Here is a 27,372-nt window from a genome sequence, read left to right as displayed (position 1 = left end):
GGGGCCTGTTATGAAAAGATGAGGATAGAGGATATGCACTATATCCGGATACGGTTATGACGTTGCAAGTTCGAATACCAATGGTATGGTTATACAATAACTGGATCAGAGGTCTGACTTTAAAAAAGAAAAAAAAAAAAAAGAGGAGAAATGAAAAAGGCCACAAGCTGTCCTGTCGTCGCAACTCCTTTACTTATCCATAGTACCTGAAACGTTTAATGCATGCATTTTTCACATTGAAATTGTGGAGTATATGCGTTCCCATTTTTTTTCAAAGATGAGAAGTGCCCCACGAAACGGAACAGGAATAATTGGTGGACCAAGAGATTCCGTTTCCTGAATGATGGCACAGATCAAGATGAATTTGAACTCGTGACATATGCTAGCCCGATCGATCGAGCTGACTCTGACCGGTCCAAACGTGAGGCTGCAGCCTGCTTGCTTTTCCCACTAAGCCAAGCATGCAGACTCGAACAGAACACGGATCCCATCATTTGAAATAGGATGGGTTTATTCATACATTCAATTCTAGCCATCCAACAGAAACCATCTAACAGTTGATTGGACTCCCACTGAATCTAAATTGTCTTAGACTTGACCAGGGTAAGGGGTAAGCCTATATGAAGTTTTACGCTGCCAGAACAGCTACCGGAAATACGGCAGGCTGAGTCAGCGCGGCTAGGTCTATGATCCTGAGGGTGGTTTTGTCTGTCCGTGTAAATATTAAAATAGAAAAGAACGTTTGTTACAATGGACTTACACCTGCTTTATTTATGGTACGTACGCTTGACGTTGATGACCTTGGAATTCTTTTTTAGGGTTCCCATTGTCCACTACTTACTAAGCGTTAGGCCAAAGTGGGGCATCATCAAATTTTTGTTGGTTCATGCAATTGGTTTGCTTGCCTTGATCTAACTTGCGTAGTTTTTTTTCTTTTTCTTGGGTCTAAAGATATGAGCTCTCGTATGTTGACCCACCTAACATGCTGCGACTTGCAGTAGCTATGTTCCCCACAACTCACACTAGTTAATTTATTGTCTATCTTGGCTAGAGAAAGTCTTCATTATGAGGTTGCAAAGAAGCTTCATCAACACTAGTGAACAATGGGAAAAGCAGGATTCAGAAGAAGTTGCGTGGCTTTTTGTGAGGTTTTGGCTCTTCCTCGATCACCAAGAATAAAAGACCATGAGCTTCACTAACCGCATATATACAAAGAGTCTTAAAGTAAGGTAGCTTTTCTACTTTTGACTGTCCTAATTACCGTTGTAGGGACGAGATAGATGTGACCAAGAATGGCAATACGGGGCTTGGGACCCTGCAGGACAGAATTCAGAAATGGCTTCCCACCAAAGTCCCCTGCTTTTTAACATTAATTATTGTGTTCTTTTCGTAGGGCATAATCTAATGCCCAAATAACTCAATGAAATCAGGGCTTCTAAATGCTAAAAGTCGATCAGTTACTAGAATTTCTGTGGAATTTTAAGAAGGAAAATATGTTTTGCTCAATTCCCATGGAACTGTAGTTCGCTTGGACGCGCGCACAATCAAGCAGTCAATGATAGGCAAAACTGTAAATCAACCTTCGATGCTTTTTCAAAGTCAATACTAATTCAGTCCAAAAGGAATACCGAACCTTGAATTTTCCTAACAAAATAAATAAAATTTTAAAAATAAAAAACTGGGGTAAACTGACTTTCTTCCCCACTTTCCCGTATCAACCGACTTGTCTATAAATTCCCTTCTCCATCACAACCGTTCCCCAGAATCCCCCACAACTCAGCTCCCATTTCCTCTCGATCCCTTCTTCTTCTTCTTTTCTTCTTAGTTGCCGGCAGTCGGCGTCAACCTTTCTTGCCGCCACTCGTCCACCAACCAGCAATGAACACCTCCCTGAAATTTTCCGTCAAAATCGGCACCCCCACCCTGGTTCCTCCTGCCAAACCCACTCCCTGCGAACTCAAACCGCTGTCCGACATCGACGACCAGGAGGGGTTCCGGTTTCAGATCCCCGTGGTCCACTTCTACCGCCGGAACCCTGCCATGGACGGCCGGGATCCGGCCGCCGTCGTAAAGGATGCACTAGCCAAAGCGCTGGTGTTTTACTACCCGTTCGCCGGAAGACTGCGAGAGGTCTCCGGCCGGAAACTGATGGTGGAGTGCACCGGCGAAGGCGTGCTCTTCGTCGAGGCCGACGCCGACGTCACTCTCCAAGAGTTCGGGGATGCTCTGCAGCCACCCTTCCCCTGCTGGGATAAGCTTCTCTATGAAGTCCCTGGCTCTGGAGACGTCACCAACTGCCCCCTGTTGCTGTTTCAGGTAACAGCTTTTTTTTTTTTTTCGTGCTTTAAGTGTGACTGCGCGAGAGTAGTGGGATGGGTGACACTCACACGCTCTATCTCCCATCGGTGACGTCCTCTTGTTCTGGCGTAATAATTTGCATGGACGATGTTGGTGCAGGTGACGCGACTAAGGTGCGGGGGATTCATCTGGGCGGTCCGGCTGAACCACACCATGAGCGACGCTTCGGGACTGGTCCAGTTCCTGAACGCGGTCTGCCAAATGGCGAAGGGCGCGGCAGCGCCCTCGGTGGCGCCCGTCTGGGATCGCCACCTCCTGAACGCCCGCAGCCTGCCGGTGGTGACGCGGGCGCACCGCGAGTACGACGAAGTCCCGGACACAAAGAACACGCTGATGCCGCTCGACGACATGGCGCACAAGTCCTTCTTCTTCGGCCCGCGAGAGGTGAAAGCCCTCAGGCGGCAGCTCCCCCACCACCTCCGCAGCAGTACCACCTCCTTCGAGCTCCTCACCGCCTGCCTGTGGCGGTGCCGCACCGCCGCCCTCCGGCCCGACCCGGAGGAGGAGTTCCGCCTGCTGTGCATCTTCAACGCGCGGTCCCAGTACAGGCCGCAGCTGCCACAGGGGTACTATGGCAACGCCTTCTCTCTCCCGGCTTCCGTCTCGACGGCGGCGAAGCTCTGCGCAAACCCGCTGGGTTATGCGGTGGAGCTCGTGAAGAAGGCCAAGGAGGAGGTGACGGACGAGTACATGAGGTCGGTGGCGGACCTGATGGTGCTCAAGGGCCGGCCTCACTTCACGGTTGTCCGCACCTTCGTGGTCTCGGACGTCAGGCGCGCCGGGTTCAGCGAGCTAGACCTCGGCTGGGGAATGCCTGTGTACGGCGGTCCGGCCAAGGGCGGCGTCGGAGCCATCCCCGGCGTGGCTAGTTTCTACATCAACTTCAAGAACAAGGAAGGCGAAGAAGGGACGGTGATCCCGGTTTGCTTGCCGGCTCCGGCCATGAAGATCTTTGAACGGGAGCTCAAGAAGATGTTGGACCGACCCGCCGCAGATCAGAAGCCCGCAGAACCCGTTTTTATTTTATCTGCTTTGTGAATAAAGACCGCTTCATTGCCAAAAAAAACAAGGAATGTAAATTGTAAAATGGAGACTGTGCCGGTCTCCTATTTTTTTCTTTTTTTTTTCTTTTTCTTTTTCTTTTTTTAAATATCTGGTTTAACTTTGTTGTTCAATTTGCAAGGAGTTTTTTGTTTTCTACGTCTGCGTGTTTACATCTTAATCAAATTATTTTGCTATTTTCTTTTGATAAATTAGATTCGTCAAACTGATCAATATATCACCTATTTATAAACCATTACCCAAATATTTGTTTGCAAATTGTTTTGATCAAATCTCTCTCTCTCTCTCTCTCTCTCTCTCTCTCTCTCTCTCTATATATATATATATATATATATATATATATATATATATATTTAATGTGTATAATACATAAAAAATGGTTATATATATTAATAAAATCATACATTAAATATACTATAAAAATATCATACAATGTATATTATATATAATATATTGGCAATATGCTATAAAATATACATATAATTACATATTTTATATAAACTATAAAGTTAATGTAACCTGCAAGTCAATTTATAGTCAATCATAAATTATCCAAGTGATGACTCACTGGGTTTTAAAAGTATGGTTGAAACTAATCTCAAGATCACGTAGCATGCCCCCCTTCCCTCCATGCTCTGTCCAAGTGGGTTTGTGAGGTTAAAAACTAGAATACGAAGGCAGAACTTACTCTCTCTTGAGGGGGTGTTTGACTCGCCGACAGGGAAGAACATGTACAGCACATCCTGTCCATGAACAGGACAGGACGCACTGTCCTCCCCTGTCCAGGTACCCTAAAACTTTTTTTTTTGCGTGCTTTCCATGATGTCCCATCCTCACTGTCCATGGACAGCACTGTTTTCGGGCTGAGCCAAGGCCAAATTTACTGGCCCAGTGCCCAACCCTAAATGCGACTTGATTTTGATGGGAAAATCAATCTCCACAATTTAGTAGATCGACCTCTTCATCTAATTCTTACAAGCGTGTTCCTTTCACCCTAGTGAGAAAGTGAAGCAAACCCCAGGCTGGATTTGTGAGAAACTACCAATCTACAACCTATGATCTACGCCTACACTACTGTAATCTATGTTAAACTATGGATCAATGGAAAATAAATAGGATCTGATTTACGTTAGAAAAAGACCCTCTTTCCCGTGGAAGAACGTCTCTTTTATAGGAAGTGGGGTGAAACAAATGCTCCTTTAGGGTACGTTTGATGCGTCCACCGCTTTCTTATAAGTATGTTATTTTAGTTCCACCCTCCCCCCTGTTACAAAAATAACAGGAACGAAAGGAACGAAAATTTCTCGATGGGCGCACCCGTGAGCTCTTGGTTCCTATCAAATCCTGAGTTCTCCTTCGCATTCTATGCCTCCTCTTCCATCGCCCGACTGCGGGACGAGCCTGGCGGAGTCAAACCCGATGGCATATGTCGATGTCCCTTCAGACTTGAAGAGTCCGTAGTTCTTCTCTGACGCCGGCCCGGGCTTCAGGTTCTCGTTGAACAGGGCGAACACGTACACCTCCAGCCCCACGTCCGGCCGCTTCGGCATCCCCCTTTGCTCCAGCGAAGCGCCGGTCTCCTACGGGTCCCCCTTCGACGACTACCCCATCTCTGACACCTTTACCCTCAAATTCCCCTTCCCCTCCGCCTCTAGTGCGGCGTACATGGCTTCAATTTGGGCGAACAACATGTTATCGTAGTGAAGCCTGATGTCGAGGTCCAAGATTCCGGCGTTCTCCAAGAAAAATGACGTAGTCGAGGGAGATGTGCTTCGGGTCTGACATGTAGGCGAAGAACGGGTAGGCGTTGATTAGGAACGGTGATCTGGTCCGCCCATGGAACCCTAGCAGAGACTGAACCGATCCGGCGAGATCTCGGGTTTGCAGAGCGAGTGCATCGTCGTCACCTCCACCTTATCCCCCAACCCTAGGGTTTGCAGAGCGGCGTAAATGTTCTGCATCGCCGGAACGAGGCACCCGGCCAATGACGAGTCGTTTCCGGTGAGCACCTCGTTCCCGATGGTTATGTAACCGATCCGGCGATGAGAGGTTGTTTGCCACCTGCTCGTAGTTGATGCCCACCACCGGTGATGCGCTCGCCAGAAAAATGGCACCTGCACGCAAAGAACCAAAACGAGCAGCGTAAAAATCGTCGGAATCTCCCATCTCCGACGAGCATTGTCAAAATTTCTGCTAGCAGTTTTCTGTCGCCGATGATGGCCAATGTCGACGATGGCTGGCCATTGACGACTGCCATCGCCAATGCCAGTGTGGTCGGCTGCAACAAGGGGGTTAGCAGGGACAGGGGGTGAAACCCCATTTTTTCACAGCTTCCACTGTTGTAGCTGTCGGTGGTCGACCTTGAGAAACTGAACGGGTTCCACTGTAGATTGCTACAATGCAATCCAACCTGAGGGCACATCATCATCAAACAACGGACAATTGGAACATAGCATTTGAGTACGGTTCAAACAAACGTTGGACTTAGAACAATTGTTACAGAACGAACAGAACCAATGCTTTGTTCCATTCTTTTTGTTCATTTCGTCTAACCTTGGACAAGCCATCAAACATACCCTTAGGGCATGTTACTTACATGCAGCTATTTGCCAGAGCTACATGGCTCCAACAAAGGGTTCAGGCTAGGGTAAGTAGTACCCAGCCTGGGACCCGACTGGCGTGTGAAAACATACTCCCCCAACCCAGATTCCCCGTGAATCTCTCTACAATGGTTTAGTTTTTAATGTTTCTCTCTCTCTAGAATGGTTCATTTTTTTACATTTCCCCCAATTTCTCTGCTGCAAACATCTTTTTTTGTTTCCATTCAGAGGGTTTCTTTGGACTGCCTATTTGCTTATTCTTAAGCTTTGTTCCAACGGGGCTCCACTTGTATGGTAGGAACAGGTAGTGCCCGTCACCTTGTGTTGTGAAGTAGCAAGTTCAAATCCCAATGGTGATTGTATAATTGGTGGGGGGTCTGCCTAACCCCAACTTGCCTACCAAAGAAAGAAAACAAAAAATCTTTGTCCTTGGCCGAAACTTTTTCACTCTTTTGCAACCTCTTCAGTGGTTCTCTTTATGTTGGATATCGAGCTATCTTCTGCCATCAAATTTTCATGCCGAAGGGTTTTGGTTGAATTTCTGGTATGAATCCTTCTACCATCTCATTTTGGTTCTAATTGTAATTTATGATTAATATTTTCTTGGTAGATATTGTGCAAGGAAATACTAAAATGAGATTTTTAAACGATGTTTGAGAGGGTTTTGATTGTGGGGGTTTTGTTTGTTTTGTTTTTTCAATTATCATAATGGATGCTGTTTATTAGGATTTAGGATTTTGATTTATTTTTTTCTAATTTTTTAAATAACATGATTATTTAATTAAGGTTTTCGATTTTTTGTGTATTTTTTGGTCAATTATCATTAGACTATTTAATTAGGGTTTTAGTTTTTTTTGCATATTTTTTGGTCAATTAGAAATAAGCTATTTAATTAGGGTTTTAGTTTTTTTATGTGTTTTTTGGTCAATTAGAAATAGGCTATTTAATTAGGGTTTTAGGTTTTTTGTGTATTTTTTGGTCAATTAGCAATAGGCATGACTTCATGAATAATGAATGATTTGTTTTGCTTAGAATATTAGGAGTCCTATTTGCTTTTTTAATTTGTCATAAATTAATATTTTTTTAAGATTTAAGGTATTGATTTGGACTTTGGCAAATGAAATGAATGTTTAGTTAGGGTTTATTTTATGGGTTTTTTTTTCAATTGTCATTACCTAAGAATTCATTAATCAATGCTTGATTTTAGTGATCAAACTGCTAAATCTTTGATTTTGTTAAGATTTTAAATTTTTATCTTGGTGTTTCAAACGACATGAATATTTAACTAGACTTTCTAGGTATTTCTAAGTTTTTGTTTTCAATCAACATTAAACATGGTGCCACGAATGCATGTTTGATTTTAATTAGAATTTTAGTTTTTTTTTTCAATTAGCATATCTATGATGTTTGTTGTGATTCAAGGTTTTGATTTGATTTTTAAAACATAACATATATGTTTAGTTATAGTTTTTTTCTATTTTTTATTTTAATTACCATTATGCATGACTTCATGAATAATTAATGCTTTAGAAAACTATTTAAATTTTTTTAACATATTATTAGTAATTATTTTTTCTTTTTTTGTGCTTTTGTGCCCACCCTTATTTAAATTCTTGGGTCCGCCCTTGCTCCGACCATCTTTGAGGTACACCCTCTTATGGTGGATAATCAGGTACAACAACTCACTTAAAGTGTACAATCACATTACCCTAATCTCAATTCCACCAAAAGGACTTGTTGGAGGGCTCGTGCGGGAGGTGCAACTCAGTTTCTGTCACGGACTTACTTTTTTCAATAAGTCAGTATGGCGCGGCAGTCCTTCCTTACTGTCGTAAGCTTTTCTATCGCTTTGTCACAGGCATAGAATGCTTCGCAAACCCTCAACATGCCAAGGTACCCAAGCTGGCCAGCCTAACGACCAAAGGCCGCATACCAACATGTTTTCATATGCTAAATCATTTACATTGGCCCTGCGTACCACCCCGTGCACAGCTGCCTAGCGGAAGCTGATCAGGTACATTTTCAAATGTGTATTTCATGTAGTCCATGTTGCTTAGTGCATAGCTATCTCATATCAGCTATCACTTCCGAAAGAGGCACAAACTTTGCTTTAGCCTTGCATGTCATGAAGTGTATTGCAGCTCCATGCGCACAACATAGCAAAACCTCGCCACTGAAGAAACAAGACCTTGCAGCCCCCAGTCCGAAGACCAGTTGATGATAGAACACCAAAACGAAGAGCACCACCCAGACTCATTCGTTGGCGCCTAGGCATTCACTCGCCTAGCTCTTAGTCACCATACTCAGTTGGAATCACCTAATTTAATCTCTGAGGGAATTAGCCTTAACCCACACACGTACCCTCATGCGTCTAAGCGCTATGCGTGGGACACTCTTGCAAGCTGAGAGGTCCTTAACCAAATCTCCAAAGGCAACATCCTTTGATCCGCTGACACTGCTTAACCGAACAACGCTCTACGTCTATATTGTCACACAATGATGCACTAATGACGATATCAATGCCTATCGCATATTGTGCTACTACCGCACGTCATGGATTAAGTAAACTTATACCGCGCATTCCTACACTTGATGCATTTTTCACTCAATAGAGCTATGCACTGCACATGCCCCATTTCGAAAGATTGGCCCGGGACATTCTCCCTCACCCAAAACCATTGTTGTCCTCGACAATGTTGGTGCAGGTAAGAACACAATCTTCACTGATATATCAGTTTTCCTTTGTACTTATCTTTGGTTTACTCTTTTTCTTCAGCGTACTCAACTTGTTTTAGTTTACATTTACCATCACTGTAACCTTTAACACGTCAAGTCTCATACCTTTAACGCATCTTCGATTACTTAGACTGTGATCTTCTATTTTGTTAACATCAAGCATTTTCTGCTCGTGAGACCTTAGTATAGTCTGAAACACAAACGGACCATCCTCGCCCGTACGACAAACTTGTTGTCTTGATGCTCATAGTTGGGGTGCCTTCCAACCCCAACAAGGACAAGTCCAATCCCTTTGTGGTCCTCACAGAGAAACACGACCACCAATGTGTGCCGCGGGGATATTAACTCCCTTAAGCACCAACTTGTGATTTTTCATTAGTCCAAACTAGTCATCAAATGGAGGATGGTTGCTTGCGTATCACCACAATGCGGTCATTCAAAGTGTCTTCTTGAGTACTCATCCTCACAATGGCACTTTGCCCCAATGCTACACTCTCCTTCTGAAGCCAGCATGTTGGACTCTCTCTTAGAGTCAGAAAAATGTTTCCACAGGAACCAACGAGCCATGAACAATTTTTTCTGCACACACAATTCATTGAAGATCTGCAAACTCAAGAGACCAAAACAATGAACCTTTTGCTCAATGTGAGCATTCCGCTAACCCACAATGTTGGGAGAGAATCTAGATGTTTAATTGAGTCTCTCATACCCAAAGGTGCAAATCCATCTCGCTGAATCCAGCGTACATTCTCTGCATGCACAAGGAAACATGACACTCTACCTGTGAGCCTAACGCAAAACTGGTAGGAATTTTTTGCTTATCTACGTTCTCTTAGCCAACTGAATGGCAACCTTACACTCCTGCTTATCATCGATAAGATGTCCCATACCATCCTACCAATATTCTGCTTCTGTGCTCAGTCAATCACACTTCAACTACGCAAAATTATGTCACCAAGATAAACTATCATTGTCCTCTACAGTGTCGCACACAATGAAGAATAAGGTCTCCATGAATATTTCTGCTCTGATGCCAATTTGTCATGGGCTTACTTTTTTTCATAAGCCAGTATGGCGCAGCGGTCATTCCTGACCACTGCAAGCCTTTCTATTGCTCTATTATAGGCATAGAATGCTTCGCAAACCCACAACGCGCCAAGTTGACCAACATAACGGCCAAAGGCCGCGTACCAACATATTTTCATGTGCTGAATCATTTTTATTGGCCCTACGCACCACCACGTGCGCAGCTACCTAGCGAAAGTTGATCAAGCGCATTTTCAAATGCATATTTCATGTAGTTCATTCTGCTTAGTGCATAGTTGTCTCATACCAGCTATCACTTCTGAAAGAGGCATAAACTTTGTCTTAGCATTGTGTGCCATGAAGCGTATTGCAGCTCCATGCGCACAACATAGCAAAACCTTACCATTGAAGGAACAAGAACTTGCAGCCCCAGTCCAAAGACCAGTTGATGATTGAACACTATAGCAAAAAGCACCACCCAGACTCATTCGTTGGTGCCTAGGCATTCATTCGCCTAGCCTCAAGTTACCATACTTGGTTGGAATCACCTAATGTGATCCCTGGGGGAATTAGCCATAACCCACACGCACCCTCGTGCATCCAACTGATACGCGTGAGACACTCTTGCAAGCTGAGTTATCCTTAACCAAATCTTCAAAGGAAACATCCTCTGAGTCGCTGGCACTACTTAACTGAACAATGTTCCACGTGCCACCACACAACGATGCACTAACGATGATACTGATGCCTATCTCATGTCGTGCTACTATCGCACGTCACCAATCAAGCAAATGCATGTTGTGCGTTCCTACACTCAATGTATTTTCCACTCAGTAGAGCTTTGTACTGTACATTCCCCATTCTGAAAGATCGGTTGTAGACAGTTTCATTGTTTGATAAATAGGTTCCACTTAATTCTCAATGGGATATTTTGTGTCACCCCTATTGAGAAAGCCACCCTCTTTCATATCAAGTGATGTGAAACAAACACCACCTTTGGGGGGCGTTTGTGCAGTGCAAATATACCCCCCTCAAGGGTTTCAGCAGTCTTCTTTCGCTGAAATAGAATCCAAGGAAAGCTTTCTACGAAAAAGAAGGGGATTGTGTTGAAAATGACCCTCTCTTTCCATGGGAAAAGAGAGGGCAATGTTTAAACAGCCACGGTGGGGCCACAAAAATGCTTCGTGCTTGGCGATCTCCTGCAGAAAACCCTTGTTTTTGTGGCACACAAATGTGTCCTAAGGCATTTTTTTCGATCACATGAAAGGCAAGCACTTTGCACGACACAACAACCACGAAGGGATGGCAGTGGACAGGGAAAAAAATGAGACCCCGACCTGCCCCATCCCCGATCCTATTTTAGAGATGGCAGTGGACCGAAGGAAAATGGGCCCCCACCCTACCTCGCTCTGTTTGGAATAAGGATGTAGGAAATAAAACGATGATGGAGGTAGGGATCGAGGTTAAAATTAAAACTCGTGTGGGGATGAAAGGTAAGATTTTGAGACGAAGCCGGGGTGGTGACCTTGTCCCCCACCCCATTCCAGTGCCATCCCTAGCCACGAGAGTGCCTAAAATGCTCATTTCACACCAAACACTTCATTTCATGTGAAATGTGATGGGCTCCACATGAGTTTTCTGCGGATCGCATTAGTTGAATGTCTTGTGGGAAACTATGCCCCTTTCATTCGCAACATCGATCCCCGACGTGTATGGAAGGTGCATGAAACAAATGAACCTTACAACTTATGTTAGAAGCATATTTTCTTTTAAATGTGAAGCTGATTTTTACCAACCACTTTTGGGCTTATAAGTATCATCTAGGGATGTTGAATGAGCCGAGCTTGGGCTGTTTGGGCTTGGGCTTATAAGTATCATCTAGGGCGGTTAAACAAGCCAAGCTTGGGCTGTTTGGGCTCCGCTCTTTAAGGATAAGTCCCAGCTTGAGCTCGGCTTGTGAGCTGGTCACGAGTTGAGCTGAGCCAAGCTCGAGTTCATCCCAAGCCGTGCTTGGCGAGTCAATCGCAAGCTGGCTCATTTTTTTAAAATTTAATTTTAGGTGTTTTTTAAATTGGATAATATATATATAGTAATGCTAATGTTCTTCGAGAATACTTACTTCCACCTACTAGAAATCATAGTTGTAGGTTGCATATTCTCAATCATACCTTATAGATGCACTTAACATAGTTTATTTGATAGGAATCATGTTTTGGATCATGTTTTTTCAATATCAAAATAAGGTTTTTAAGTCATAGAATTTTGGTATATATATTGTGAGCCATTGATTCTTGAAGACCTTAAAAAACTTACATGTATGCCATAATCACATGATCCAAAACTTATTTTTCACTAAATAATGATTGCAGATCTTATATATAGGGTCTGTCAAAATTTGAAGCTTCTATTAGGTGAGAGTAGGTGCTCCGGGAGCACCCTATCATTATATATATATATATATATATATATTATAATAATATATAAGTATATAATATATAAAAATGATCCTATAAGAGCTGAGCTTGTCATGTTCATGCTCCGCTCATTTAGCTAAACAAGCTGGCTCATAGCTCAGCTCGTTAAGCTCAATGTTGGAGCCGAACCGAACAGCGAGCTGCTCATTTTGTTTCACAGCCCTACTAAAAGTGCTAACAGGTTGGATATGAGTCAGATGATAGTTTATCCAAATCCATATCCAATTTACACTTGACAAAGTCGAGCTGCATCGAGATTTCACATAGTAATACGAAGAGTGAGCAGCTCACCACAAGCTCGTCCATTTGGTTTAGCTCCATGCTCTCTCGAACATTACACTATCAATTATTGGTATGCACACTATGCCAAACCCTGTTGGGCCTCTTCTCACATGATTCATATGTACATATGAATCGCACATATGCATAATTTTAAAGATTATCTTAGGGTGTGTTTGATTCGCAGGACAAGTCCAAAGCAGCCTTGTACCTGCGGGACTTGTTTCACATTTGAGATGTGGACACAAAGAGGTCCCCATGGGGACAGCATTGTCCCCGCTTTAAAGGGGCATGCTGCACTTGTCTGTCGCTGCAGCGTTCGTTCGCACATCAAACGTGTTTATTCAGGCATTTTAAAAGTGCTTGTATCTCTATTGCTATTGCTATTGCTCTCGCTGTGGATCTACAAATCACTCCAACAGTTACTTGCCCTGCTCGTCATATGCCGCCTACGGGACAAGTTCATGATCGTCCTAAGGACGATTCGCAATAGGTGAAGATTCATCGGCGTCCTAAGGCCCCAGTTGCTCGTGCTGCTCGGGCTCTGACAGCAAATAGATTTCCTACTCTTTCTGAAAACAAAAATCTGGCAAAGGAACCACAGGCGTCAGATCAAGAATTACCCTCTTCATCACCATCAGTTGTGAGGGACGTCTCTGGCATGGCTATGGAAGTCGAACAGCAACCTCCTTTGAATGGATCATCTACTGAGTTTTCGGGACCCAATGTCATCGATTTGGAGGCTCAGTCGGAAAAGTTGCCTGACGTTTCTACCGGTACGGTGATTCAGTCGAAAGTATCTGCAGGTATGGTGAATCAGCCAGAACAGTTACGAAATTGCTCCACCTCTCACAGTAGTCCAGTTATGGGATAGTTGGAGACTTTGGATGGAAGGGTGGCCACGTTAGACTCAACTGCTTGCCATGTAGGGAAGTTGCTGCCTAAAGTGCCGCCTACTACAGACACATCCCCTGCTGATGTGGGTATGTTGATGCCCACTGTGGACAAATCACCTACCGATGTAGGTTTCATACGGTCTAATTAATGAGGATCCCTTCAAGTCCACTACACTTGACGATGAGACAAGTCGGGCTCCCAACAATACTGCTTTTCGTTTCAAGGCAGACCCTATTATTTCCAATGATAACATCCCTCCTTCACCGAATGGCGTTTTTCTTCATTACAGCATGGGGTCTCTACCAATTACAGCATCAACGCTACAAAACTGGGGCTTTTGATCCTTCTAGACCCACAACCCCGCAAGAAGTGGGTTGCCTAAGCAGTACCAATAGCTTTGTTAGGTTGCAACCACTTCGACAATCTCAAAATTGCTTGAAGGAAAGTGGATATGCTTCTATCGATAGTCATGTTTCTGATGTGCATAAGTGTAACGAGAAAATAACTCTCGCCAGTTGAAGCAGTTCTAAATGATCTCGTTTTTGTCTTGATATAGATTCTCGATTAGGGCTCGGTATTAGAGAGTATGATGTGGCTCTTTGTCATTGTATCTGAAGGAGTTGGCTCTAGCTGGTACATGTTGGAGAAACAAAGATTGCAAGGCATACATGCACCCTTCTACCAAGATTGCATCATCGAGAGTGAAGCGGGTCAAACCACGATAAAAGAAGGTTAGGGCAGCCTTGGCAATAGAGAGGCAGTTGGTCTGCTAACTTCCCTACCTTCGTAACAGGTGGACGGTTCTGACATCCACATAGTTTTGTCCGCCCTAAAAGAAAACTAACCCTACAATGCATAGGATCATGGTATGTTGGATTCGCACTCGAGCTGCTCTACTGACTTCTTCATATGCCTCATACGTATTGGCGGTAGAACTTAAATAAATTGATGTGCTGATTCCCAGATTCTTCGATAAGCGGCCAAGATGGGTGTCCTATTCTTCGAACAAGAGCATCTCGACGGTCAAGTCTTTTAGTATTGATAAAAAATTATTGCTCTAAAGGATCATCTAGCTGACCAGTTGGCTTTGATAGGCCCATGATATTGGTGAATTCGTACAAAAGCAAAGTCATCTCTCCCCATGAAAACTAAAAAGTACAAATGTGCAGATCAATCCACAGTCGTTCAGATGATTCAAAAACATACGGAAGAAGTTGGTGAGCCAAGAATAGTACCACCGAAAAAGAAAATGACCGATGTCGAGGATCCTATGCTCTGAACCATTCTTTTGTGTCAATTATCAGTCAAAAAGATATGGCAGGCAGTTCTCGCAGAGGCAGAGGTGCATCGACACTCATCTTCTATCAGGCATCGTTCAAGAATTCGATCTGATGTCTACTCATTGGTCCGGAGTATACCATGCCACCAAATATAGTTGGAGTTCTTTTGTCAGTCTTTCCATCTTTCTTGGACCTAACGTATCTTCCGATTATTTAGAGTGGTGGGAGATTGTATGCCCGCTCTCTTTTTGTCTATGATTTTACATCATTCTTTAAATAAAATTATTTTCTCATGTGAACCTTTATGGTATTCTTCCTTAGCTGAAATGTCCAGGGTTTGGGTTCGAGATGGGCAAGGCTGCAAATTGCGGGCATGTTGAGACTTCACCAACCTGAGATTGTGTTCTTTCTTGAGACGAAGACCTCAACTGAAGGTCTTGCATCTAAACTGGTCATCGTTCAGTAGGTGATGCTTCTTCACCCAGACCTGCGGATTCAGATAATATGGAGGTTGATGCTGTTTCAGAGCAGGAACAGTGTTTTTCCAAAAACCAACAGGCAATTGTCTGATATGAGTCCAGTTTGGACTCCCTCTTGTAAACGTTAATGTAATTAGTTTTCTTTCAATAAACAGGTAGGGATCCGCCTAACCCCAGCTTTCTCTGTAGAATAAAAAAAGAAAAAAAAAGTGCTTGTTTCTCTGTTCACACTTTAAGCATCACTTCCAATTTTATGCAAATAAAGAGAGTTGACTGTTAACTGTACAAAGTTAACTTGACTTTGAATGTTAACGAGAAGCTTGTTTCTGAAAAATAGAGAGGTTACTTTTCTTAATATGAAAATAAACATCCTTAATATTAAAAAAAATATCATTTTATGTTTAAAGAACAGGGGTGTAGCAAAAAAAAATCTGGGGGTTGGGGGGCAGCGCCCCCGAAAAAATTGTTTTTGAGATAAAATAAAAAATGGCTACAATTATTAATAAAAATCTATTTCATATGGACAAATCAAACTATTTGCTGCAGTCAGGGCTGGGCTAGGACTGGGCTAAAAAAATGGATAAAAATCTATTTCATATGGAATCAGGGCTGGGCTAGGACTGGACTAAAAAAATGAATAAAAATCTATTTCATATGGAATCAGGGCTGGTCTAGGACTGAGCTTTTAAAAAAAAATTAACTGCTTCGGGAGGCAGGACTGCGCTACAGCCCAGTCCTGCCCCCCCCCCCCCAGCTCCGCCTCTGGTGGGGTGTCGTACCGTGTTTGGATCTAGAATTCTACCATATATCATGAGTTAGATATGCACCCAAAACTGAACCACTTATCAAAAGTTGGACATCCGAATGCAACTCAAACCCAGCCCGCAAGCCTTGTTGTATATAAAGCTCATAAACAGGCCGAGAGGGCCTTGTTGACTTTGACTATAAAAAGTTTAAAGCGTATTGACTGCTGACTGTACGGAGTTGACTTGACTCGAGCAATGGCAATCTCCTCTACCTAACCCACTTTTGAATTTCAACAAAGACTAAAGTGAAAAGAATGAATGAAAGCAATCTACATATCCCCCTTTCCATGTGGCCCAACTCTAAGTAGAGTTCAAACGTCCACTCTAGCTTGAGGAGGAATGCCAAAAAGGAGCCCTGAACTTTCTTACTGTAATATGTTTGTTACAACCCCTACAGTTTTATGCTGCCATAACCGCGGCCATTAATTTACCACCGAGGTGGTATCCCATGTGGTAAGCGGAGACCCGTGTCAAGCTGCAAGCTTTGGCGCTACAAGAAAATAGGTTATTGCTGATGATATTTATCATCAATAATATATAATTTATGGTAGTCAATAACATAAATGTTAATAAATATCATTGCCCAGGTCATAAGCCTTTATGATCGTTTATATTACAATTTTTTACAATATTTTATATATCATCATGTATCTAAAATTAAATTCAATAATATGATATAGTCTATATAAAATGGTTGATTCTAAAATATCATCGATAATAGTAATTAAAAGCAACGATATTTATCGTCAGCTATACTAATTAAAACCAACAATAAATATCATCACCTATACTGTTGAAAGCCAACAATAAATATGGTCGATTATATATTAAAAGTTGACAACAATTATCATCGTAGAGATATTGAAAAATCATATATGTTCAAATAGTCGGTAATAAATATCATCGGTTATAATAATTAAATTCGACGATAAACATCATTGCCTGTATTATTTTATCATCGAGTATAGATTAAACTCGACAATAATTATCATTGTATATATATATATATATATATATATATATATATATATATATATATATATTAAAAAGTCATATATATTCAAATAACCAACTATAAATATCATCAATTATATTAAGAAAACTAACTATAAATATCATCGCAATTAACTTTGATATAACCAACCATAAATATTATTGTAAGTCTCTTTTTAACAAATATATATATATTTGTACAGGCACAATTTTTGCATAGAATCATGTGAATTTGCATATAACTTTTATATATTTTGATTAAAATTTGCTTAATTAGAAGAAAAATCACATGAAATCATACAAATTTGCATAGAAATTTTGCATTATTTGATGAAACTTTACTCAATTAATAGAAAAATTGTATAGAATTGTGCGAATTTGCATAAAAAGTTTTCGGAGTTTGATAAAAATTTGCCCAATTAAAAGGAAATGTGCATGGAATCATGCAAATTTTCATAAATTTTGCATAATTAAATCAAAAGTCTCTCAATTATTGAAAAATTCACATAGAATCGTGTGAATTTCTTTGTTTTGTTCTTGTATAAACTGGTTTTTTTATTATTACAGGACACTTCAATTATTACAAAAAAAATATAACACTTCAAACTCTACTATTACATAACAATTCAAACACACTTCAAACTTTAATTCAAATTTAAGATTTTTCTATTATTATGAAAACTGCTCTTCAATTCAAATAACCAAGCATATATAATTAAAAACAATCTATAACAGCAATTTTAATAATGCACAATAAAAAGGTCCATGGATAATTAGTAAAATATAAAAATGTGCACTATATCCTCAGACATAAATATCTTATATTTGTTGAACAAAATATTTTATATTTGTTTAACCTAAATATTAGAAACAAAAAATAAACTTCAATTGTTAGAAATCTCAAATCATCAATCAAACGCTAAAATACATCATGAACTTTTTTTATTCACTTTCTTTTCATCAAAAAAAAATAAGGACAAAGCAAAATCATCCAAATTCAGGCAGAGGATCTCCATAAACGTGTTAACACCTATATAAAAAAAATTAAACATGAGGATCTCAATACAATGTGAACAATCATAGAACATAAAAGAACATAATATATATTTAATGAAGAAACATGAGAATATCATGATTTTCAAAAAACTACCAAGATCTTGCCTTAATTATATAAACTACTTTGTTCACTTTTACTTTATGTGGATGATATGATCATTACAAGAAATGAAACTCATTAGATAGAATCATTGGAGCAAAGATTTTAAAACCAAACGACAATACAACAACAACAACAACAACAATTACGCCTTCATCCCAAAACAATTGGGGTCGGCGATATGAACCAACAAAGAAAATCATTCCGGGTCTTCCACATGAATCCTTCTCCTCCATTCATTTCTATCCAATGTCATGTCCTCGGTGAGGTTCAAAGCATTCATATCCTTTCCTATCACCTTCATCCATGTCTTCCTAGGCCTACCCCGACCTCTTTTAACTAATATATTTTCCCATTTCTCCATCCTTCTAACTGGAGCATCATTAGGCCTTCGTCGAATATGTCCAAACCACCGTAAACGATTCTCTCTCATCTTATTTTCAATGGGTGCAACGCCTACCTTCTTACGTATCTCCTCGTTCCGAATCTTATCTTTTATTGTATTTCCACACATCCATCTCAGCATACGCATCTCAGCTACACTCATTTTTTGAATATGATGTCTCTTGGCAGCCCAACATTCTGTACCATATAGTAAAGCGAGCCTAATAGTCGTCCTATAAAACTTTCCCTTCAACCGCAATGGCATTCTACGATCGCACAACACTCCAGTTGCACTCTTCCATTTCATCCACCCAACCTTTATCCTATGATTTACATCTCCATCAATTTCTCCATACTTTTGAATGATAGATCCCAAATATTTGAAAGAATCATCCACCGGTATTTCTTGCTCACCAAGCTTCACTACACTCCCATCTCTATTTCGTTGCTTACCAAATCGACATTCCATGTATTCTGTCTTACTCTTACTCAACTTAAAACCTCTTGCTTCCAATGTCTGTCTCCATAATTCTAACTTAGCATTGACCCCAACTCTAGACTCATCAATCAAAACAATATCATCAGCAAACAACATACACCACGGCACATTTTCTTGAATTGATCTCGTAAGCTCATCCATCACTATAGCAAATAGGAAAGGGCTTAAAGCAGATCCTTGATGTAACCCAACCGTTATAGGAAAATTAGTTGTCACCCCTCCACAAGTGCGGACATTGGTTACTACTCCTTCATACATATCTTTAATTATACTAATGTACTTGAGAGAAACACATTTCTTCATCAGTCCACCAGAGAACGTCCCTAGGTACTCTATCGTAAGCCTTCTCCAAATCAATAAAAACCATATGCAAATCTTTGTTCCTCTCTCTATTTCTCTCAATAAGTTGTCTAAGAAGATGTATAGCTTCCATAGTAGATCTTCCAGGCATAAAACCAAATTGATTCTCCGATATCATGACAACCTTCCTCAACCTAGACTCAATCACCTTCTCCCAAAGTTTCATAGTATGACTCATGAGTTTTATACCACGATAGTTTGTGCAATCTTGTATATCACCCTTATTCTTATATAGAGGCACCAAAGTACTCTTCCTCCACTCATTAGGCATCTTACTTGTCCGCCAAATCTTATTAAAAAGATTTGTCAACCATTCTAAACCTTTCTCTCCCAAGCATTTCCAAGCCTCGATAGGTATACCATCTGGGCCAACTGCCCTTCTTGATTTCATTTTCTTCAAAGCCTCTGCAATTTCTTTCTTTTGAATCTTGCGCATGAAGTCACGATTCATCTCATAAAAAGGAATGGAAAAGTCTCCAAGATCCTGAGCATGACTTTCATTAAATAGCTTATCAAAATAATCTTTCCATCTCTCCTTAATCTCCTCATCTTTGACTAAAACCCTTTGCGTTTCATCTTTGATACATCTAACCATACCCAGATCCCTCGATTTCCTATCTCTCATTTTTGCAATCCTATAAATATCCTTCTCACCCTCTTTGGTATCCAACTTATCATAAACCTCCTTATATACCTTATCTCTCGCGTTCCGAACTACTTTTTTAGCTTCCTTCTTTGCTATCATATACTTCTTCAAATTCTCATTATCATGACTTTTACTTAGATTTTTATAACACTCTCTTTTAACCTTAATAGCTAAATTGACATCCTTGTTCCACCACGATGTATCCTTACCTAGCGGTGCACCGCCTTTAGACTCACCCAATACCTCCTTAGCCACCTTTCTCATGCCACCCGCTATCTTATTCCACATAGATTCTGAATCCTCCTCGAGACACCAATCAACTTCCTTAACTACCCGCTCTACAAACATTCCTTGTTTAGCTCCTTTCAGTGCCCACCACTTAATTCTAGGATCTATCCTATGTCTATCCCTTTTGCGGCATTGTTTAATTCTAAGATCTAAAATTAAGACTTTATGTTGTGTAGCTACACTTTCTCCCGGTATAACCTTACAATCGATGCAACAACCCCTATCTCTCTTTCTAAGTAGGAAAAAATCTATCTGACTCGTATTAACCCCACTTTTAAATGTTACTAGGTGAGACTCCCTCTTCCTAAACCAAGTGTTTGCTAAAATCATATCATAGGACAAACCAAAATCTAAAATCCTTTCTCCACTATCGTTTCTTTCTCCTATACCATAGCCTCCATGGATACTCTCAAATCCATCCCTACTAATGCCTACATGCCCATTAAGGTCACCGCCGATGAAAAGCCCTTCTCCATAAGATATCCCTTGTACTACTCCATCTAAATCTTCCCAAAATTGACGCTTAGTGGAATCATCTAAACCTACTTGAGGTGCATAAACACTAATAATATTAATAATATCCGTACCTAATACTAATTTAATAAGTAAAATCCTATCACCCTTCCTACGGACCTCAACTACATTATCTATAAACTCACGACTCATAACAATCCCTACTCCATTCCTATTCCTATTTATTCCTGTATATCAAATCTTATATCCCCAAGGTTCTATCACTTTTGCTTTCTCACCTACCCATTTGGTCTCTTGTAGACATAAAATATAATCGTTCTCCTACACATAACATCTACTAACTCTACCAACTTACCAGTTAAAGACCCTATGCTCCAAGTGGCTAACCTAATTTTTTGGTCTTGGACTAACTTCTTTACCCCCACCCGTCCAACAAAGTGAGGGAACCCTTGCCTATTTGACACCACACCCGGGCGCCGGTGTGACGCGTCGCTTCCGTGCGACGACCTAGCAACCCTTGCCCATTTATCACTGCCTCCGGGCCTATAGAGTACAGCGCGTCGCTCAATAGGAAACGCCCCAACGAAATTCTCATATTGGTTCATATTCATAGGGTATGACTAAGTTTTTATGCTGGCTGTCACAGGCCTACCGCAACCCTCCTCCTTTATCCGGGCTTGGGACCGGCAGTGAATAACTAAACAGTTATACACAGGCGGTCAAAAGAAATTCGATCAAGTGGATTAATTTTCTAGAAAATGAAAATATTAACAGTAAAAGATAGATCCAGACGAAACAACTAAAATAGATATCTAGATAAATTCAGATAAAAATTGATCAAGTGAATGAGAAATGATAGATAATATATGCAGACTTTCGTATGTATATCATAAACCATGTAATCAGTTAGAGGTATAGCACATCATCAGCTCGATGTATATCTATAGCATATAATCAACTAGCGGTATCTCTTAGCGTATCAATGGTTGGCAAAACCAATGGGAAGTGAAAGTTATCCAATAGATTCATGCAAGATTAATAAATAAATTTTACCTTAAGAGCCTCATTGCAGAAAAACTTCTTAATCTAATATATTCCAATCATCATGCCTCAACGAGAAGGGTTGAACATTAAATTGATAAAACAAATTTGTAACAGGATATTGCTTGTTTAATCAAGTGATTAGCAATTTTACTTCAGAAATCAGTTGCCAACCAATGAAGGAGTAATCTTATAGCCTCATGGTTCACTTCTAAAACATTCTTAGTCACAATGTCGAGAAGTTTAGTGGATAAGTTGCATTTGTCCTTGATATCATAGATGGTCAGTTCCTTTGTAGAAACTATATGCAAATAGAGAATTCTTTGTGAAAGATGAAATCGCTACAAGAAAACAGGTCATTACCGATAATATTTATCATCGACAATATATGATTTATAGTGGCCAATAACATAAATGATGATATTTATCATGGCTCTAGGCATCGGCTTTTTATGATCGTTTATATTACTATTTTTGATGATATTTATATATCATCATTTTTATAAAAATAAATTTGACAATATGATATAGTCGATATAAAATGGTCGGCTCTAGAATGTCACCAGTAATAGTAATTAAAGGCAACAATAATTATTGAGTTGTACTAGTTAAAACCGACGATAAATATCGTCGCCTATATTATTTAAAGCTGATAATAAATATTGTCAACTATACCAGTTAAAACCAACAATAAATATTGTTGCATATATTATTTAAAACCGATAATAATTATCGGCATATTTATATTAAAAAACATATGTCCAAATAACCGACCACAAATATCGTCAGCTATGTTAGTTAAAATCAACGATAAATATCATCACCTATATTATTTTAAGCTGACGATAAATATCGTCAATTATAGATTAAAGTCGACGATAATTATCGTCGTATATATATTGAAAAATCATATATGTTCAACTAGCTGACGATAAATATCACCAGTTATATTAAGAAAACCGATTTGATCTAGCCAACGATAAATATCATCGGCATAAGTCATTTTATTAAAATATATATTTTTACTGACACAGTTTTTGCACCAGTAAAACATTACTTTTTAAAATATATATATATCACTAGCAATGAAAAGCCACAAATTGGACACCCAATCAGGAGAAATTATATCATATTAATGGCATAAATCTATATATATATATATATATATATATATATATATATATATATATATATATATATATATCACTACAAATTTGTGTAAGATGACACTGCTGTAATATGAATATTGAAAGAAGTCCTAGCTGCAGGTTATGGGCATTCGCTTATAAAGCATGTCAAAAGGAAATACTAAAAGCACTAAACAGAAGGGCCACTACTATAATTAATGACGTAAAACTGCAACTGAAAACTCACCACAATAACAACATTTTTGTCCACATCCTCCCGAAAAAAAAACCCTAAAAGAAAGGCAATTTGGATCACGGTGTGTGCCTTCAGATCTCTACAAAAATAAGTAAACAGAAAATAGAAGCAAAACGAAAAGTTAGATGAAAAATTTATTCCACATTACTAATACAATTCAAATAAAACCTGTCGCAGTCTTTACAAGAATGATGTTCGGAAGCAGAATCTTAAAATGCGCATGTAACTTACAGCTGAGTGGAATCCAATGCCCATCAGGATATATGGACGTATCATCTGTTTTCTCAATCTTGTCACCATTGTCCAACATACTCTGCAATTTTGCAAAGCTGTAGAGGGCACTTGAGGAGTGAGATGCATATCATCCTGCTCTTCAAGCTCCCTGGAACCATTTGCAGGATCTTTTAAACTGACACTATGTGAAGAATGCAAAGAACCAGAAGTTTGTGTCCTGCTCCAGCCATTAGTGCTAATTTGGGAGTATTTTGGCATAAAAGAAGAAACAAAATTACAATTCTGATTTGAAAGTTGTTGTGACTGACCTAAATGCGACTCCCCTAAATGTGCCTCAGTGGAACAAGAAGAATGCTCAAGAACATTCTGAGCCCTTGTTGGTGCTTTCGTTTCTTCAACATCTGAAGACTTCACATCACATGAACCAGAGAATTGATCCCTGAAGAAAAATATGAATTAGAAAATCAATCTTATAAAAATAAATGAATTGGATAGGAAAAACTAATCAATAGAAAAAGGCCTCACCTTCTAAGGGTGCCAGACTGGCTCATGGAACTGATTCTTAGCAGTGCAAAAACACATGGAGGAGAACAACAATTAAGCTCTTGGAATGAGTGTGAAACATGAGCAGACTTAACTGGCTTAATAGGAGACAGATAAGAAATGGAGTTGAACACAGGATATCCCTACACAGAGAAAAAGATGTTATCAGAAGGCAATCTTCAGGGGCAGGACTTCTAGTAGCCAATGGTTTGAGAAAGAAGTCAAAGCTTTAGATGTGCCCAGAAATTAAAATGGCAGGGGAAAAAAGGGAAAAGATTCAGTGGAAAAAGCAGCTCATACAGAGAGGCATTGACCAATAAAAAAATGAGTAGACAAACCATTTATAATTGCTATTAATTATTTCCACATCACCATGCTAATCTATCCATAACAAATAGTTCAGAAGAAGAAGAAAATGGTGGGCATCAAACAATTGGGAGGCAATGGGGCAGAGGCAAGGAAAAAGGACAAAATTAACATCTTCAGTAGAGAATTGCCAAACGTAATCAGCATTAGGCCAAAGTGGTAATGCAGCAAGTAGCAACAAACCAAACTTAAGTACATATTTAGGCCAACATTAATCATTAAAAAAATTATCTGCAATGATGAAAGTAGACACCAATCGGCCATGAAGGAGTAAGAAACAAGACCAGAAGGACATGACTTTAACCCCAAACATGGAAACCAGACACAAATCTTCAAATGAGCAAACAAAATACCTAGTTTGAATGGTGAATGTCTGGTTCAGTATAAAAAACCATCAATATTATTAAGTTTGCATAGAAATACAAGTCAAGTTTCATTATTTGATTCCACGTCAGACAAGGAATCACCAAATATTTTTATGGTTATGAATCGAACATCAAAATTCATGTTCATTAGTGTTGCAGATCAAGATAATAATAGCACATCAGCAGGAAAGCTCCGTGACAAGGTGAAGTAAAAATGAGAAGCTAGACCAAGAAACACCTACAGAACCATCAGGCATTTCAGACTGACAAGAAATCCGTAAAAGATAATACGAACAATAGTGGCCCTCAAGACAATGGGAAAAAAGCATTAGATCTCAAAAACCAAGTAGGAAAGAGCAAAAAAAAGAAGGCAAAAATAGGGATGGGGATGCAATATCAACCAAAGAACACACTCCAATTTGACAAGAAAAAGAAATGCAAGTTTTAGAATTTTGAGAAGAAAAAGGCAATAGATATAAGTGCAAGGAACAGAGTACTAACTATAGATCATACCGCAGTTAATGAGCATATACAGCACTGCTAAATGACCCTACAAGATCATAGTGCAGCTATATCGCAAAACAAGAGGCACTTAATTAGAATTAAGGAAAGGTGCTAGCATATTTGAATACTGTCTTCACCTATCCAACCTATTTAAGCTTTTATATTTGAATTGAGCACAAGTGTCACCTATTTCCTTGTTCTTTTTCAAGATAGAACTAAAAACACATCCTGCCTTATACATCCAAATCCTCGACTGAAAATGCTTGTTCAACCACACATTAATACTAGTTGACATCTAAAATGCAGAGAAAAATTAAACAAGCACATGAACACCAAAAGTAAGAGTCAAAATGAATACAAGAGAAAATCACGTCAATCCATAAGATACTATATCTTTCAAGCATTTCAACAAAGAGTTGATGTGCAACTTCTCAATCTCCAAAGGTTCAACCATCAAGAAGAACCACAACATCCAAATCATGCCCCCAAATTTTAAAGTTTATCCCGACCACCAATGATGGCACCAAGGGATGCAACATCTCTTTTGATCGTCATTTAACAAAACTTGGTGAACATCGGACCAAAAAAAAAAGGTTTCTCTCCCTCAAAATCAAATATCTTTCATTGGTACCTTGGTGGGTGTCTTCAATTCATCCAGATAGCTTATTCTCTCTACTACAATGTGTTAATTTCGACCAAATTTGATGAGAACCATCGACAAAACTTCATGAAAATCCAAAGAAAAGAGAGAGAGAGAGAAGCTCAGCCATCCACTCATGGTTCTGCTGTCGATGGTGTGCTTGTCCTGGATAATGGTGTCAAGGAGGGAGGGATCGGCGAAGACGACAATGACTCTGGGTCGACCGTGACCTAGCGATAAAAACCCTAATGCCACATCGTTTATATGTTGCATGCTATAAATAACAAAATCAGCTTGGACATCTTCCCCGCGAAGAAGAAAATACGCCTTCCCGATCCCGATCCTTCCTACGAGAAGAAGTTTTTATTTCCTTCCAAAAAACTGCTTTTAAAATCACTATTCTAGATGGGAAGGAGTTTCATTTAAGGCTTCCAAACACCTTCCCATCTAGAAAACATAGGGTCACATCCTGGAAGACCTTCTGAGTTCAGGATGGGGCGCCAAAAGTTGCCTAAGCAAACGATTCTTAACAGATTTAAATAAACACCCCCTTCATGTTTGCTTCACTAAACATGTAAAATAATTATATTCTACCATTGTGGTTGACACATGCAAGCATTTAAAATTAGTAAATTAAAATGAAATGAAATATTCAGATGTGAGGTATACTTGATGAGAAAACTGGTGAGGGATATTAAGATTGAGATAAAAGACGTAGTATGATTTAATTCAGTTAATTGGCTTAGATTTGTCACACAACATGATTGAGTTTGATGAGGCATTACTAGGATGGTTGGCGTTAGGTGAACAAAGTGACATCTGATGCGTCCACCCTTGATAGGGTGCAGAGTGTGTGAGGAAATGCAATGACGAGGAACACAGAGAGAAACTGTATAAATGTATTGTCTATATTAGGGTGCATTTGAATAGCAGACACATGAGAACAGGACTAGCCAGAACGTTCATGCACATCTGCAAACAGGATAAGACGCACTATCCTGGCCTGTCCATGCACCCTAGAAAATAAATTTTTATGTTTTTTTTGTCCATGTGCCATTTTCCGTTGTTCTGTGCCCCACAAAACATCGGCAAACATCAAATAACCGTCCACGGAATGCACCAATATTGCTTTTGCATGTTTCATGTATGTGTGGATGCGCGGACACGCATGGGACCCTGGCTTGGTGCATCTGACAGACAGGTGCAGATGACGATTCACACGCATGGGACCTAGGCTAAGTACCGTTTGGATGACACCCAAAAAAAGGTTGGTTTTGGGGTATCAAACTAGGTTTATGCCACAACACTAGATTTTGGGAAAGACTGAGTTTTCAACCCAGATTTGTAAAACAGGTTCTCTTATTTTTTTAACCGGGTTTATTGGGGGTGGGGGGGGTGGGGGGGACTGTTGGGATTCTCTGGCGTAAGAGGTTCAAAGGTGTACTTGAAGAAGCCATTCCAGTCTGGCAATGGCAGATGGTGTTTCGCAGAGCAGAAGA

General features: G+C 40.0%; 2 protein-coding genes across 2 annotated transcripts; one reads left to right on the top strand and one right to left on the bottom strand.

Moving 5' to 3' along the window:
- Positions 1–1,743: 1,743 nt before the first annotated feature.
- On the top strand, positions 1,744–3,601 carry LOC149819018 (benzyl alcohol O-benzoyltransferase-like). Its single transcript, XM_089985113.1, has 2 exons — positions 1,744–2,316; positions 2,458–3,601. The coding sequence occupies exons 1-2, from the start codon at positions 1,879–1,881 to the stop codon at positions 3,394–3,396; spliced, it is 1,377 nt and encodes a 458-aa protein (XP_089841239.1). The 5' UTR covers positions 1,744–1,878; the 3' UTR covers positions 3,397–3,601.
- A 14,250-nt stretch (positions 3,602–17,851) lies between these two features.
- LOC149819017 (uncharacterized) lies at positions 17,852–27,098 on the bottom strand. Its single transcript, XM_089986325.1, has 6 exons — positions 26,978–27,098; positions 25,865–25,908; positions 23,981–24,141; positions 23,764–23,894; positions 23,213–23,300; positions 17,852–18,020 (listed from the first exon to the last, which is right to left on the bottom strand). Exons 1-5 carry the CDS (start codon positions 27,096–27,098, stop codon positions 23,293–23,295), a joined length of 465 nt encoding a protein of 154 aa, XP_089842451.1. The 3' UTR covers positions 17,852–18,020; positions 23,213–23,292.
- Between the last annotated feature and the right edge of the window lie 274 nt (positions 27,099–27,372).

The sequence above is a fragment of the Nuphar pumila genome, chromosome 13, assembly GCF_984573655.1.
Source record: "Nuphar pumila chromosome 13, dmNupPumi1.hap1.1, whole genome shotgun sequence".
Lineage (NCBI taxonomy): Eukaryota > Viridiplantae > Streptophyta > Magnoliopsida > Nymphaeales > Nymphaeaceae > Nuphar > Nuphar pumila.
The sequence above is the reverse complement of the archived record's forward strand: the minus strand, read 5'-3'. Positions and strand labels throughout refer to the sequence as shown.